This window comes from Callithrix jacchus, chromosome 4 (genome assembly GCF_049354715.1).
Source record: "Callithrix jacchus isolate 240 chromosome 4, calJac240_pri, whole genome shotgun sequence".
In the NCBI taxonomy this organism is placed as follows: Eukaryota; Metazoa; Chordata; class Mammalia; order Primates; family Cebidae; genus Callithrix; species Callithrix jacchus.
Window position 1 is genome coordinate 114,678,991 of NC_133505.1, and position 15,827 is coordinate 114,694,817.

General features: G+C 44.6%; 1 protein-coding gene across 5 annotated transcripts in view; it reads left to right on the forward strand.

The window, feature by feature from the left end:
- Positions 1-254: 254 nt before the first annotated feature.
- Positions 255-15,827, forward strand: part of FOXO3 (forkhead box O3) — a 125,497-nt gene continuing 109,924 nt past the window's right edge. The window contains exons 1-2 of one of the 5 annotated variants that reach the window (XM_078369904.1): positions 255-636; positions 1,518-2,249. In XM_078369904.1, the coding sequence (XP_078226030.1) occupies positions 1,632-2,249 (618 nt within the window). In that variant the 5' untranslated portion in view covers positions 255-636; positions 1,518-1,631. Of the gene's footprint in view, positions 637-1,275; positions 1,404-1,517; positions 2,568-2,608; positions 12,693-15,827 lie in introns of those variants that run through there. The other 4 variants (XM_078369905.1, XM_078369903.1, XM_054254318.2 and 1 more) reach the window with 4 other exon arrangements.

The window sequence follows — 15,827 nt, forward strand, 5'->3', positions numbered from 1 at the left end:
GCAGCCCAGCGGGAACGACAGCGAGAGCCCGCCGAGTCCCGGCCCTCGGCGCGCGCCCGGACACCCACGCCCGCAGCCCCGTGGACCCGGGTCGCGCAAGCGCGCGCGAGCTCACACTCGCGCACTCACGCACGCCCGCCGCGCGCCCAGCCCGTCGCCCAACCCTCCCCCTGGGCGGGGACCCGCCCGCCGTCAGCTTAGGTTGAGGCGCCCTGCGTGTGTCTATAACTTTGTGCTGCTGCCGCGGCCGCCCTGCTCTTGAAAGGGAGGAGGAGGAATGTGGAAGGCGGCGGCGCGCGAGCTGACAGGCGGTTCTTCGGGCGGGCTGCGGCGACGGCCCGAGCGCTTCTCCTTCGCCGAGGTTGCGCGCCCCCTCCTCGCCGTGCCCCGGGCCCGCGCGGGATCGTGCATCGTCCCGCCGCGTCCCTGAAGGGAAGGAAGCGAGGTAGGCGCCGGAGCCGTGCAGCGGGCGGCCGCCTTCCCGGTGACTCCGGATCTGCTTGCGAGCTGGGCCGGGCTCTTCCCTTTCCCCTCCCCGAGCCGCGGTTTGCGCGCCCCCCGTCTCGCCCGCTAGTGATTTTAAAGGACTCGAGGGAAGGGGGAAACTGTCAAGATGGCAGCAGCGGGAGCAAGGAGGTGATGAACGTGCTGGTCCGGGTTTTCTGGCAGCCCGGGAGACTTGGCGCTTCCCGACCTGTTGGAAGATTTATGTCCCGACTCGCTCCCTCCCCCGGATCCTGACTGGGAAGGGGGCGGAGGGGACGACGTCCGCGAGAATACCAACCACTCAAAACCCCCAAGTGGCCGTCCCCGCCGGGTTCGACCCTCTGCGAACACCCGCCGGGGTGCTGCTCCCCTTCTTTCCGTCTTTCCTTTATTTTTTGGAAGTGACAAGGGTCCATTTGCGCCCAGACCCGCGTTCGTCCTCCGGCCCGCGGGCGAAGAGGGGAGAGGGAGCTGCCCGCGCAGTCCCCGGGCTCGGGCCAGTCGGCTGATTGCGGGGTGACAGGGGGGTCGCGGAGGCGGCAGGGCGGGGAAAGGGGAAAAGAGCCGAAGATCACACAGACTTGAGCGGCAGCGCCGCGGGAGGCACTAGAGCGAGCTGGAGCGAAATATAAACAAACGCACGCACGTCCGAGCTTGGGCTCCGACCGCGGCTCGGCTGCGCCTGCACGGGCCGCTGCCCGCTTTAAAGGCGCGGCCGCCCCTCCCCCGGGTGCCCCTCCCCCTCCTCTCCGCCCCACCGCCTAGTCCGGGAGGGACCTGAGGCTGGGCGGCGGGGGGAGGGGGCTGCCCCGCGCGAGGCCGTCGATTCGCTCGCAGCTCCCCCGCGGCCTGGCCGGGGGGCGGTGTCTGCTGCGCCAGGTTCGCTGGCCGCACGTCTCCAGGTCCGCCTGTTCCTGGTAGGCGGGCGCGGCGCGGCTGGGAGGCGGCAGCTGCGGGCTAGGACTCGCCGAGGACAGGGCTCCGGCCCGGGATAACCAACTCTCCTTCTCTCTCCTCTCGTGCTTCCCCAGGAGGCGGCGGCGGCGCCCGGGAGCCGGAGCCTTCGCGGCGCCCACGTTCCTCCCCCGCCGCACCCCGCCCCGGCGCGAGAGCCCCAGCCGCGGGCTGGCGGGCGAGCGGTGAAGATGGCAGAGGCACCGGCCTCCCCGGCCCCGCTCTCTCCGCTTGAAGTGGAGCTGGACCCGGAGTTCGAGCCCCAGAGCCGGCCGCGTTCCTGTACGTGGCCCCTGCAAAGGCCGGAGCTCCAGGCGAGCCCTGCTAAGCCCTCGGGGGAGACAGCCGCCGACTCCATGATCCCCGAAGAGGAGGACGATGAAGACGACGAGGATGGCGGGGGCCGGGCCAGCTCGGCCATGGCGATCGGCGGTGGCGGGAGCGGCACCCTGGCCTCTGGGCTGCTCCTTGAGGACTCGGCCCGGCTGCTGGCACCGGGAGGGCAAGACCCCGGGTCTGGGCCAGCCCCTGTGGCGGGCGCGCTAAGCGGGGGGATGCAGGCGCCGCTGCAGCCTCAGCAGCCGCTGCCACCGCCGCAGCCGGGGGCGGCTGGGGGCTCCGGGCAGCCGAGGAAATGCTCGTCGCGGCGGAACGCCTGGGGAAACCTGTCCTACGCGGACCTGATCACCCGCGCCATCGAGAGCTCGCCGGACAAACGGCTCACTCTGTCCCAGATCTACGAGTGGATGGTGCGCTGCGTGCCCTACTTCAAGGATAAGGGCGACAGCAACAGCTCGGCCGGCTGGAAGGTGCGTACCCACCCCTGGCTGGCGGCTGGACCCGCCGGGCCTTTTGCGCAGCGCGAGACGCTTCTTGGATTTGTCGGAGCGTGCCTGCGGGCTCCAGGGCAAGCGGGGTTGGCAGGGGGAGCCTCAGCTGTGAGGTTTTGCGGGTTCTCTTTGACCCCCGGAGTAAGGGCACCTGGGGACGGCCTCGGATGGGGGAAAAGAGGCTCCCCACAAGCCTAGGGCATGGCCAGGTGAGGAGAAGGGGGCAGGGGACGCCGGCGAGGGAAGGGCGAACGGACAGGAGTGCTTTTGCTGGATTCTCAGGACAGCGTCGAGGAGGTAGGTCCGCAGCGACTTTGGAGTAGAGTTTACCTTGATGGGGGTCTGTTTCGGGCACTGTGGGTGGAGTGAAGGATGTGGGGGAGTGTTTTGTATGCAATGTCCGGAGGAGGGGTTGGATGTGTGGTTTTTAGTCTGTCACAGGAATATATTGTGTCGTCACTAGCTGAATGAGAACCCTCGGGGTCCAAGTTTCAGCTTGCGGATGTTAACTCCCACAGGCTCATCGATCCCATTAGAAAAAGCAGTGGTTGCAAACCTCTTCCTGGACGGCTTCCTTTCATTGCCTGCAATTGACACCTTTTCTTCTCAGAGATACCACTCCAGTAAACCTGCCCCTGACTAGCTTCTGAAATGTTCTGGGGCCTCGAACCGACTGGCCTGGCCACCTCAATCCAGAGTGGCCGCACCCACTGCTCCTGGAGAGGCCTGGACTCTGGCACTGTTGGAGGGAAGGGCTTGGGTATAGGGGACTAGGGGCCTGTGCCTCATTCACTCTGGCAGTTGGGAGGTTTGGGGGCTGGGCTGGACCGTTAATGGCTTCTACCTGTAAATGAACCTGAAGAGAGACTCTCTACCGTTCCTTTTCATTCTCTTGGGGCACTGGACACGTGGTAGGGAGAGAGGTGTGGAAAGGCCTATGATGTAATGACTTCCTGCAGTTGGGCATCCAAAGAGATTTAACTCCTCTGCCCCTGCTGGGCTGCTGATATCCAGCTGCTTTGCTCTTCCTAGGCACCTCCCTTGCCCCTTCTCCCAAGATAGTAATGTGTCAGTCAGTACCAGGCCAAAGAATCCTGTGCAATTGGAGATACACATCTTTTATCAGCTGTTCCTATTTGCAATTTAGCTTAGTTTTTGTTTCTTTTTTTTTTTTTTAAGTGAAAAAAGTAGTTGCTTCCTCCTTTCCTTCCTTCATTGTCATTGGGGAGCCCTCTGTCTTCCTGGATTTCAGGAGGTATAAAAATAAGAACAGTTTAATCTTAGTGGAGAATTGAAGTAAAGCACTAGCTGTATATGAAAAAGCTAAAGAACTTAATGTAAAGAATGTTTTATTTTGCTTTTTGAAATACGACTTGTATCAGAGAGGCTTTATTTAGATACTTTAAAAAGCAAAACGTGTGCTTTGATATTAATCCACAAATCTGTCTCATTTCTTTTAACAAATGCTAACATTATGAGTCTTATATTTGGTCTGATTTTATTATAAAAGAATGCCAGTTCTATGCTATGAGAGTTCTTTACAGAAAGGATGAAAGTCAGACAATTCCATTTGAAAAGAGCACTAGTGCAATATCTTTTAAAACTGAGTTGCAAAGTGGATGGGGAGGGTTAATCTCAGTGTATAGTGTCAGGAAGGGGGTTAGTAGACAGGATCTGAGGACATGAATTTAGGGTTTGAAATCGTTTTTAGATTTTTCACACTTGAAATGTAGTCTTGCATTTATGAATTTGGTGTAGACAATATGTTAGTGAAAAGTTAGCTAACTTTTAACTTAGTTAAAAAGTTAATGTAGGAAGGGGTTTTCACCTTTCCTATGATTTTTAAGATTACAAAAATAATTTCACAAATAATATTTGTTGTTATTGTATTTATGCTTAAAGTTAAGTTGAGTGAATTTTATTTTATGGGGGAAGATTTACATGAGAAAATGGTATTACCAAAAGTAGCCACAAATTGAGATTGGGCTAGTTATATTTTCATATAGTGTGTAGGACTTGCAATACCAATTTTGGGCCTAGTCATAAACTTTATGGTTTCATGTCATGATGATTTTTTTTGCCTCATGGTTTCTTTTACCCCTCTCTGCTATCTCATCCCTCTTCAACTAAAATCTTATAAAATGCTGTAAATAGAAATTCTCAAGGCTTAATATATTTAATACAGGGCACACATTTTATGATTCTTTTTACCTTAAATTTTTTTTTTTTTTACCAATTCCATTTCTCTGTGTCATGTGGCAACTAATCCTTGAAGACTAAAGGGATATAATTTTGTTAGGGTTTTTATAAGATGAACTTGATCAAAAGATGCGACCATGCAGGAACTTTCAAATCTTTGATGAGGGAGAAGGCCCTTTGAAATTGGGGCTAGTTTTATATTCTGATTATGACTAATAGGCAACCTTTTTTTTTGTGCTTGTGGTTTAGTGGGAGTGGAACAAGAGGAAAAAGGGAGAGGTCAGGGGCTAATTGTGACCCATTTCCATGCATCCAAGTTTAGGAGTTGATTCTTGTCATGATTAGTCATTTTGGAAGCATGCATGTGCATTTAAACCACACTACTTTCATTCTGAGTAATGTATGAGAATTTTTATCTTCCAAAATGTCTAGAATTCAGGTTAACATCTCTTAGACATGTATGCATAAAGGGCACGGTATGCAGAGTCTAGGTCTTAACTTCTTTTGAGGCTATTCGGGCCATTGCATTATGAGACTTTATAACCAAAATTATCACCCTAACATCATAAAATGAAAGAATTAGAAAAGAAGGTTTGGAGATCGGAATCTAAACCAGTGGTTCTCGGTCCTGGCTGCATGTTTGAATTACCTTGGAACTTCTGAAAAGTACAAATACCCAGAGAATTTGATTGAATTTGGCTTGTGTGCAGCTTAGTATTGTTTTTTTTTTTTTAAGTTTCTTAGGTATATAAGTATTCTAACATATAACCAGGATGAAGTTTTCTGATCTAGTTCAACCCTCTTATTTTATTGGTGAAAAAAACCTGATTTTTGGAGAAGTTAATGACTTTCTTAAGATCATACAACTAGTTAGTAGAGCGGTAATTAGTAGCCACAATTCTAGAGGTTTTTGTTCTCCATTTTCTTCTTTAAATTGATCTTTTTTTAAAGGTCATTTTTTAGGTAATGGAGAGTCTTACATAAGTAGAGAGGTTGCATTCCTGAAAGGCGTATTTGCCTCTCAGTCTAAAAACATCTTATTATTTCAACATCAAAAGAATGGGCAAATAAATGTAGATGGCGGCTGAGTGAGTGTATCATGTTTGTATAGCTGTCTGCGCCTGTCAGTAGGGTTACTTAGGAACTATGAAGTGATAAAAGAGGCAAGAAAGATAGCATTTTAACAAAAGGAGGAAGCTCTTGGTTACTTAAATTTGTCAGATGCATACTGTGTCAGGGAGAAGGATGATGGCTATCTCACAGGTTCCCTTACCTCAGGCATTAAAGTAGAAATGAATAATCAGATGTGGTTAAGAGGGGAAAAGGTTACATTTCCTTTAATTCAGATTAAGCTTGCACTGCACCCATGACTGAACAAGTGAGTTCTCTCAGTTCCTCTTGTCTTGGGGAGACCTCTGAGGACTCCAGGGTTTACCTGGAAGGCCTGTCTGTCACTTATTTCCTTATACACCCCACACACTTGCTTTTCCCATGGGTCAGGGCATAATCAAATAAGCCAGACTGGAGTTTCTCTCGTGGTTCTCATAGTTTCACAAATGTGAGGGATACTGTGCTAAAATTTCTGCGGCTGCTCCTCCAGAGAATAATTCTTCAAGAGTCTGAGTCTTCTTTCACGTAAGGATGTGTACTGTTATGGCTTCTTGCCAAGGTAAAAAGATGAGGACTGACCTGTCACATAATGCTTATTTATGTCCTCACTGTTTCTGTTCTTTAGATTAATACATCCAGTTCCTTTTCAACATATTCTATTAGGAAAATGTTATTTCAACTGCAACTCTATTAATTTTTTCTAAATTTCAAAATGACTAAGTCATAATAATTTCATGTTGGCTTATAATTTTGACCTCAGTCACCTTTTGGAGCAACTCACCAAAAGGCCAGTTACGGTAGTGTGTGAAGAATCTGTCTGCTTGGCCTATGTTGCCAGAATGTCGTTTTGTAATTTCCTTTGGCAATAGTGTCTTCGTCAGTGATTCTCAACTAATATACTTCCTCTTTCTACAGCCCCAGTACACTAGAGGGACTGTTTTTCCTCTTTCTCAAAGCTGTGTCATTGACCTCTGAAGTGAAGAAATTGGCCCTTTTTGACTTTGATCTGTGAGTCCCGTGTAACAGAGAGACTTTCAAAAAGAAGCTAAATGTGTGTTTTGATATATTTATCTCCTTCATAGAAAATGAAATGAAACTACAGCAGACTTATTTTTAGGAGATTTTAGGAGGGTTCTCATTTTAAGAAAATGATACCATACAAGAACATCTTGCAGTTAAAGTTTTTAGTACTCTGTTGTGATTCTTACTTAAAACCTGCAAGATATTTTTATTTGGAAAATTAATGAAGAGGCCTTGTCTCACTAAGAAGTCATTTAATTTGGTCTTACAAAAGTTTACCATCCATTCAAAGATCTTCATGGAAAATGCAAAGATAAGCCTGTTTAGGTTGGAGCCCAGGTGTTTGAGACCAGCCTGGATACACAGCAAAACCCTGTCTTAATTTTTTTTTTTTTTAAAGACTGTTTAGGCCTGTACATTCTGGTTGGTTGCCCCGCTTACCTGTAGCTGGGGCATCACATTCCAGATTCCCAGAGCTAAAGAGAATATAGGATTTATTTTGTTTGTATACCCACTTATTTTGCCTATGGGGACAGACTTGACCCTATTCTCAACTCCTCATTTCTCTCTTTTTCCTGCATCACAAATTGAGGGGGCCTGAAGAGCCACTTTACCTTTTTGGTGCTAAAAAAAGAGCTGGGGATCATAAATACAAAGATGGGTTGATATCAGTGGGTGTTAGAGCTGGTATACAGTAAGTGAATAAAAGAGAAAAACCCTTTCTACCTATTTGCATCACATCCTGTTTCATGTATTCAACAAATGTTTATCAAAGACACTGCTTGCAGAGCATTCTGTCAGGATCTAGGGATATAGTGGTAGCACAGGCAGATAAAGAAAGTTCCAGTTCACTCACAGGAGTTCCTATTTTGATCGAGGAGACAGAGAATAAGCTGTAACATATCTTTGCTTTGTGAACTTGTCATTGCTGCCTATTCCCATCACATTTTTTTACGTCTATATTTCTGCTTTCTCTAGTACTTCAACTCTGCTAAGAAGTTGCTGGCAAACGGCAAATTTGATGTTGGGCATGGCTTGGAGCTGGCATTTAATTCTCTGCAGATCGTTTTGAGCTTGCTTTGGAGATGCAAAGCCACCGTACCATGGCCCCTGTGGTTTGGGTCTATCTGGGAGAAGCTTTGGTTTTCCAGGCTCCACCTTGATTTGATAGAGCACGTCTTTGGCCCTGGACTGATGTGGGATCCCCAGTTCTGTCTCCCACGGCTTGATGTAGATCTGGCCTTCCTCTGGAATGGATATGGAACCTTGATGCCACTGACTCATCTGTATTGCTTGTTACCTAAAACTCAGAACTAAAAGAGATCTTAAAGATCATCTAATGACTTTATTTTGCAGGTTAGGAAAATGTGAGTGACTGGTTCAGGGTTCCACAGCTGGCAGGGGTGGAGTTACGGGTGTGTCTAACTGGTACAGTGACTCATGCCTATAATTTTAACACTTTGGGAGGCCAAGGCAGGAGGATTTCTTGAGGCCAGGAGTTTGAGACAAGCCTGGGCAACTAAGTGAGACCTTGTCACTAGCAAAAAAAAAAAATATATATATATAATATATATTATATAAAAATATATAAATTATATGTATTACATGTATATTATATGTTATATATTATATATATTACATATATATATTATATTAGGCCCAGTGCTGTGGCTCACGCTTGTAATCCTAACACTTTGGGAGGCTGAGGCTGGTAGATACCTGAGGTCAGAAATTTGAGACCAGCCTGACCAACATGATGAAACCCTGTCTCTACTAAATACAAAATATTAGCCAGGTGTGGGGGCACATGCCTGTAATCCCAGCTACTGGGGAGGCTAAGGCAGAATTGCTTGAACCCAGGGGGCAGAGGTTGCAGTGATCCGAGACTGCACCATTGCACTCCAGCCTGGGCAACAAGAGCGAAACTCCGTCTTAAAAAAAAAATTAGCTCAGTTGTGGGGGTGCATGCCTGTTGTCCAAGCTAAGGGATTAAGGCAGGAGAATCCCTTAATCCCAGAAGTTTGAGATTGCAGTGAGCATGACTGCACCACTGCACTCCAGCCTGGGTGACAGAGTGAGACCTTCTCTCTAAAAAAAAAAAAAAAGAGTGTGTTGGTACCACTGTACTACAGTGTCTACTGCCTACCAATGTGGTTTCACAGCTGTTCATGTCAGTGTTGTTTGCCTCAAGTTCTGCAAGCTCTTACTTCACTTGCTGTCTTCTGCTTCTCCTCCCCTCTTCTAGGCTGTCACACACTGGAGTCACTATGGTTCTCTTTTTGTGGTCTCCATCAGCACTCTCAACTTAGCTTGCTAAAAATGCCTTTTCTCTCAACACTACTTACCCTGTCCACCCCGTGACTCCTACCTGTTTATTTTGTCATTTTCCTGCGACTCTTGAATATGTTTAAGCACAGTGTAAGAGGCTTGAAATTAGGGAATGTGTCTGCCAGACAAGTGAGTGTTTCTACTATTTAGAGCTACTTTTTGGATTATATAATCAGCCCATATGGATAGCCTTAATTTTGGGGCTGTGACTCTGAAAGGGGCCGATGTGGCTCAGGAATGAGCTGGTGTGGCCCAGGAATGAGCTGGGGTCATGGGTGAAGTCTTTTGGATATTTGCAGCTCTGAAGGTGGCATCAGCCTTAGACCTCCTAGCATCGATGTTGATGTGATGTGGAGTAAATGTGAGATGATGCTGTGCTATCTGGGGTTTCTTGCAGTGCCCTGTTACCCAATGCATAAGTTGTTGAAAACTCTGTAAGTGTCCATCACTACCTACCACAGAAACTGAAGGAAGAGTGGTCTTGGGATGACCTTGCATTAAGAGAAAAATGAAATCAAGTTTGCCCTCTGTATGTATATCCCACCGCATGCAACATCAACATGCGCTGTCCAGAAAGTCATCATAGAGTTGTTTTGCCTAAAGTTTATTTTACCTGCTTTTAGGAAAAAAGCTGTTATGTAAAACCTTAGTTGTTTGTAATGTTCTTCATTTTGCAGCAGAAGTCTGAAATGTACTTCAAGTTTTCTGTCCTTGGATTGGGAAATAGAAGTCATGTATGAAAGGAAAGGAGATAGCAGGCAATCTTTGAGATGAACTATTTCAGGACCAGTCTGCGGCTCTTCCAAGTTAAGAGTTCTGAATAGGTGGTTAGGCTGGTGATTATGATAGAAGACCCCAGTTCTGACTGCATCAATTGCCCAGACAGACCCAGTGTCTTTCACCATTTTATTCTTGACCAAACGACATTCATTTCCCAGTGTCTCAGTCTCCCCTAAAGGAAAAAGAACTACAATAGCAGGATTCATAGAATGATGTGATGTATCACTCTTGGTAAAATGGAAATGTATGATTGGAGTGTGTTTCAAGCCAGGCTTTTCTACAGTTCGCTTGTTCTGCTTTTCACTCCTGATTTTTTGAGGTTTTAATCTTGAGACATTTTTTCTTCAGTGCCTCAGTTATTACTATGGTATAACATAGTAAGTGAAGAGGACTAACTTCTCTGCTGGGCTGTGGTTCTTCTAGTAATTCTGCTACTCCTAGGTCATTGCCTGAGGTGAGGAAGCCAGGTTATCTTCTGGAGGCTTGTCACACCTTGGTGTCCAGATGTGTGCTAGGACTGCAGTGGAGAGGTGAGCACAGAGTTAGGAAAACATGTGGCACATGTGTAGGGAGTAAGGCCGGAGCAGGAAGTAAACTCTCCCCCAAACAGACAAACAGCACACATTAGCTTCAATCTGGAGTGAACCTGTAGTAAATCCAAGAGAGATGTGTTGGGCAGTTTTCAGTATGTGTTAGGGTATTCATTTGAAGACCATTGGGGGTGGGGGGCAGGTAGAAGAATCCACATCATATTTTCCCTTATGTATTTTTATCTTAAATTTGTAAATTTTTTATTTGAGACAAGGCCTCGCTCTATCACCCAGGCTGGAGTGCAGTGGCACAATCATAGCTCTCTACAGCTTCAAACTCCTGACTCACTCTGTAGAGAGCTATGATCCTTCTGCCTCAGCCACCCCAGTAGCTGGGACTACTAATGAGCGCCACCACATCCAGCTAATTTTATGATTTTTTTTTGTAGAGATGTGAGGTCTCACTTTGTTGCCCAGGCTGATCTCAAACTCCTGGGCTCAAGCAGTCCTGCTTTGGCTTCCCAAAGTGCTGGGATTACAAATGTAAGCCACTACACCCAGCCTTTCCTATATTTTAGATGTCTAGTGAAGTTAAAAAAGTTAGCCCTTGAAGCTATTGAGAGTTTACATTAAATTCAGAGCCAGCAGAGGGAGTACACAAGTCTTAAAGCTGATCTCAAGTATTTTTTTTCTCCACTCAGCTAAAATAATACCTTGATTTTTTTTTTAAAAAAAGAACGCTGAATAGTGTTTCCATGTAAGTTTATTGTCATAATCAGAAAAGGATAGTTTGGGAGAACGTGTGTGGAGATTAAAAACTTTAAAGCAAGTGTTTTAAAGGAAATCTTGGTCTTCTAAGACCCATGGTTTACTTCCCATTCCTAGATCATTAAATGAGAGTGCTTTTAGCTGAAAAATAACCTCCCCGGCCTTTCATCTTTTTGCTACGCAATTCTTGATACCATATGTTCATTTATACCTATGACCAAATTTTTACGGAGAAGTCAAGTGTCTGGATCAGTGGGATGTTCTGTGTTTTAGTGCTATTTTGATTGAGACTTTTGATATTTTCCAAAGCTTCATAGTTCCTCATGGGTGAGAGAAATGTATGTGTGTACATTTCTCAGAGAAATGTAAGGTAAAAGTAAGAGCAACATTATTTCCAACTCAAAAATGAGTAGTCATGGATCTACAGGAGACTACCATAACTTTGAACTTCTTGTAATTCTGTAATGCTATAATTTGTCCTCTCCCTCCACTATGCCCATATTTTGGTGGTGGGGGTTTATTTTTTACATGGCAGTTGGAGTGGGTTGAATAGTGTTTCTCTAAAATTTATGTCTTCCTGGAACTTCAGAATGGTGACCTTATTGGGAAATAGGATCTTTCCAGAAGTAAAGTGAAGTCATATTGGCTTAGGGCAGGTCCTAAATCCAATGACTGATGTGTATAAGAAGAGGAGAAAATACACAGAGACCCAAATAAGGCCGTGGGAAGTTGGAGACAAAGATTAGAGTGATGCAGTTATAAGCCAAAGAACACCAAGGATTGCCAGGAGCTGCCAGAAGCTGGAAGGGGCAAGAAAATATCCTCCATTAGAGCCTTCTCAGGGAGCATGGCTTTGCCAACACCTTGATTTTGGACTTCTAGCCTCTAGAACTGAGAGAGAGTGAATTTTTGTTGCTTTAAGCCCTTAAATTTGTTGTAATTCATTATGGCAGTCCTAAGAAACTAACCTAACAGCCTAGGGATAGAAGAGTGGGAATGGCAGAGTTGCAGATGGAGAAGAATAAAAAGACTTTATTTAGATTCAGATTAAAGTGTTAGTAATCATTCATAGTCTACTTTCTTGTCAATTACACTTCTTTTTTTATCCTGCAGTGAGGACAGAGGGAGGCATGAATTTTCCTTGATTTCCCAGTTAGAGCTACTAGAACATGTCCCTCTCTCGCATTTTGGATAAGGTGTGTCCTTCCCCCTAGTCCGCTTCTTACTGAATTTTTTTTTCTGCCCATTTTGTGAACTGATGGTATGGCTGTGCTTGTTGATTGTGGACTTGAGGTTTACAGTAAGTCCATGAAGTCTGGCTGAGGGCTTTGGTCTAGTAGAGTTAGTCTTCGAGGGGAGGGGAGGGGAAGGAAAAACTAAGGATCCTCAGTGGGAGAATAGTGTGGAAGACGAAGCCTCCTTTTGGCCATGTCAGGGCTTGAGCAGATGGAGGCATGCCATGTTCACTGCCATCGGTGATGGTAGTAAGGCTAATCCAGATCTCTCTAGAGTTCCCTCAGTGTGTCCTATGCTTGGTTCAAACCTTTCAAAGTCTCACACGCTTGGTGCTTCAGGCTCACTTCCCCTCTGTTTTATATTTACATCTGAAAAACCAGCTCTTCTGATGAAGCACAGAACATAGAGTGGTTATCCTCATAGAAGCAGCAGCAGTAGCAGTAGATATCTGGTAGGTACCCAGTAGGTGTTTGGCTTGAAATATTCAGACATTTAAGAGTCAGTTACATCTGTTTGTTTTTATATTTTAAAATCATATTTTTGGAGAGGGGTGTCAGGGTTAGGTTAGAGATACAGTTTGGTTTTTATGATAAAAAGGAGTCTACACAAAACATTTTCTGGCTTATTTATAATAGCAATGACAATAATAATAGCTACGATTTATTGAGCCCTTACTATGTGCCAGTTGCTTAACTAGGTTTTTTTACGTTTAATATTGATGCTGTAGTTTAAAGACAAGGAAATGGTTCATGAAGGTTAAAGTAACTTGCTTGGGACCCAAACCCAGGGCTCTCTGACTTGGGAGCTTCTGACTTTCCTACTATGCTTTCCTGTCTTTTGGAGTGTGTTGGACTTTAGGTGGGGTACAGCAAGAAATTAAAGAGCTGTCCTTTAAAAAGTTTCTACTTCGTGCTGCATTCTTCATCTCTGTCCCCAGAAATCCCCACCTTAATCCTTTTGAGTTCGTCTTGAATGATCATCTTCAGAGTCGTGCTGACTCTGAGTAACAGCATCTCTCTGTGTGCTGGTGGGAAGTGGACTTGGCTCCATGATTTAGGCTCCTTTCCTTGATTTTTGTATGAGCTAAATAACTTTTAAGAAGTAGCATGTACCTGGGTCTTTAATGGGAGAGTAGGAATGGCTTGAGAATTCTGTCAGAAACCTGTTGGTTTGGTGAGTCTCCATTTCTCTTCGGTCACTACCAGGTATGATCATGGTTTACTATGGGACAGATGCACAGTGTACTATTTATAATAATAGAGTGACACATGGTAGGTAGAAATCTTTCGGGATGGGCCCTTATCGCAGAAGTTTCTGTGTTGGAACAGTAGGATATCTGTGCTTTTATAGGCTCCAGACAGATAGATGAATGCAGACAGCAACATCAAATAAAGCAGATTTTAGGAAAAAAACACATTTACAAGGAGTTCTTGGCAGAAGTTTTGCTGCTTAATCAGAACTCCTAATTAATGATATTAAAAATACTGTGTGAGGTGGTCGTCTCTGCAATGCAGTTACTAACAGGTTTAAAGGCAGGCTGCCAAGACAGAAACAGAAAATGTTGCATAATGCAAGTTGCTGGCCAGGTTGGTGTTTATCTCTATTAAAGAGCCCACTGCTTTTGTCTTCAAGGTAAAAATATGTATGAGTAAGTCCTTAGATGGTGGTTTTAATTGGCCACAGGAAGGCAGTACCTATGTGCCCTAAGATAAAATGTAGCTAACAGAATGCTAATATTTCCATATTGTTCTGTGTATGTTGGAAAAAAATTACAGACTCTCAGTTTCATAGTAAAGATGGGTAAGTAGTGTCTGGATAATGTCCAAAGGATAAACTGAAACTCTAAGATAAATGTGAGCTGGCAGAACGGTGCTACCTGATAACCGAGTATAACAGCATGCAGGGGAGGATGGTGCGGCTGGAGGCTGCTGCAGTAGAAGGTGGCAGTGCCACGGTGGACTTTTAAAGGGACAACTCTGGGTACAAACCTGAAGTTTAAGGAGGGCATAAAATTATATACATTTGAGCTTGAATGTATTGAAAACTGGTTCTCTCTTTTTACTGCATTAAAAGATCAAGTGGATAGTTGAGTCATTAATTCAGGTAATTCACATCACAAAACTGCTTTTTTCCTGAAGTGTCCTAATCATCGACTTTTAAAAATAATATTTCTTTGATCATAAATTAACTGCATAATTGCTTTGGTTTCATATTTCATACTAAGCTTGGGCTGAGTGATGTTTAAAGCCTCCTGCCCACCTTCCTCCTGTTTCTTCCTATTTTATTTTACTTAATACCTTAAAAAAAGATGTAGATTAATTTTCTTCTGATACTGTGATGGTTTCATAGAATAAAACACTTTCTCTAGCTCTCTTTCATTTGAACTTTTCCCGTTATCACTGAAAAAAAAGATCTACCTAATTTAAAAGCATTGAGATGGGTCTTCCAGAGTTTTTACCTTACACGTAGGTACTCTAGGACTTCCCATCAACATTTATTTCCAAACCAAGGACTTGTTAATCTCATCCTTCATATTTTTGTATCTGAGTCCAAGTTGGATATGGGTTTTTGTTGTCTTTGTTTTGGCAGTAGAAAAACTTCAGTTGGTAGGATAAGAAGGGACATATCTTATTCACTTTCAGTACAGTCCCATTAACAGCATTAATGTGCCATGTACGAATATACTGAATGCAAATTGAGGCCTGCAGACTAACAACATTTTGGGCAAGATAACTTTAAGTAAAAATTGAAGCTCTGACCCTGCTCCTTTTTAATTTTCTTTAATAATGATCAGTTTTAAATTTCTTTAATAATGATCAGTTAGATGCATCATTTATGTAACCCTGAGAAGCCTGGAATTGACTTATGAAAATGTCATAGGCCTGATTAAAGTTATCTTCAAGCTGATACCGGTGTAAGCATGTTTGCTTTAGAACACATGGACTCTTAAGCTCCTAATAGATAATTTCCTAGGTGAGCTAGTATACTGTTTCTTGAAATTAGTGGCCTAAATCAGCCCTTCTATCTCCAAGCCTGTCTAATAAAGATAAGTTTACAGCCTTCTTTTTGAATAGATGCATGTCCTCTGCTGAACTGAATCATCTAAATCAGTCCTGTTTAGTCTCCTCCCCTTCCAAGAAAGATCCTTATTTCAGACTGAAAGACTAGGTGATTTGGGCCATATTTTAGGTTTTCTCAATTGTTAAGATCAAGTTCAGCATTTGACTGTGGACAACATTTAGTAGATGTTCCTTGGGAAGAGGCTTATTGGGAAGAGAAATTTATTTCAATAGTCTCATAAAATCAGTGAATGCTTCAAGTTAATTTATTAGCAGCCAGTGCTGAATAAGCAAGGTACCGTGTGTTAAATAAGAAAGGTAACAGGTGATGCTAGTGAAAAGTATGTCTTCTATGTTGGCTTTGAAATCAATTGTTTACCAGATGAATGTTTCAGTCAAAAATACAATTCTTGTTTTTAAGATTCAGCTTTAGCCACATCTACATTTTTTCATCCACCCAAAAAATTTTAAATGGATAAATGTTTAGCTTTTAATGCAGTGGAAATACATCTGGGTTTTTATCTCTG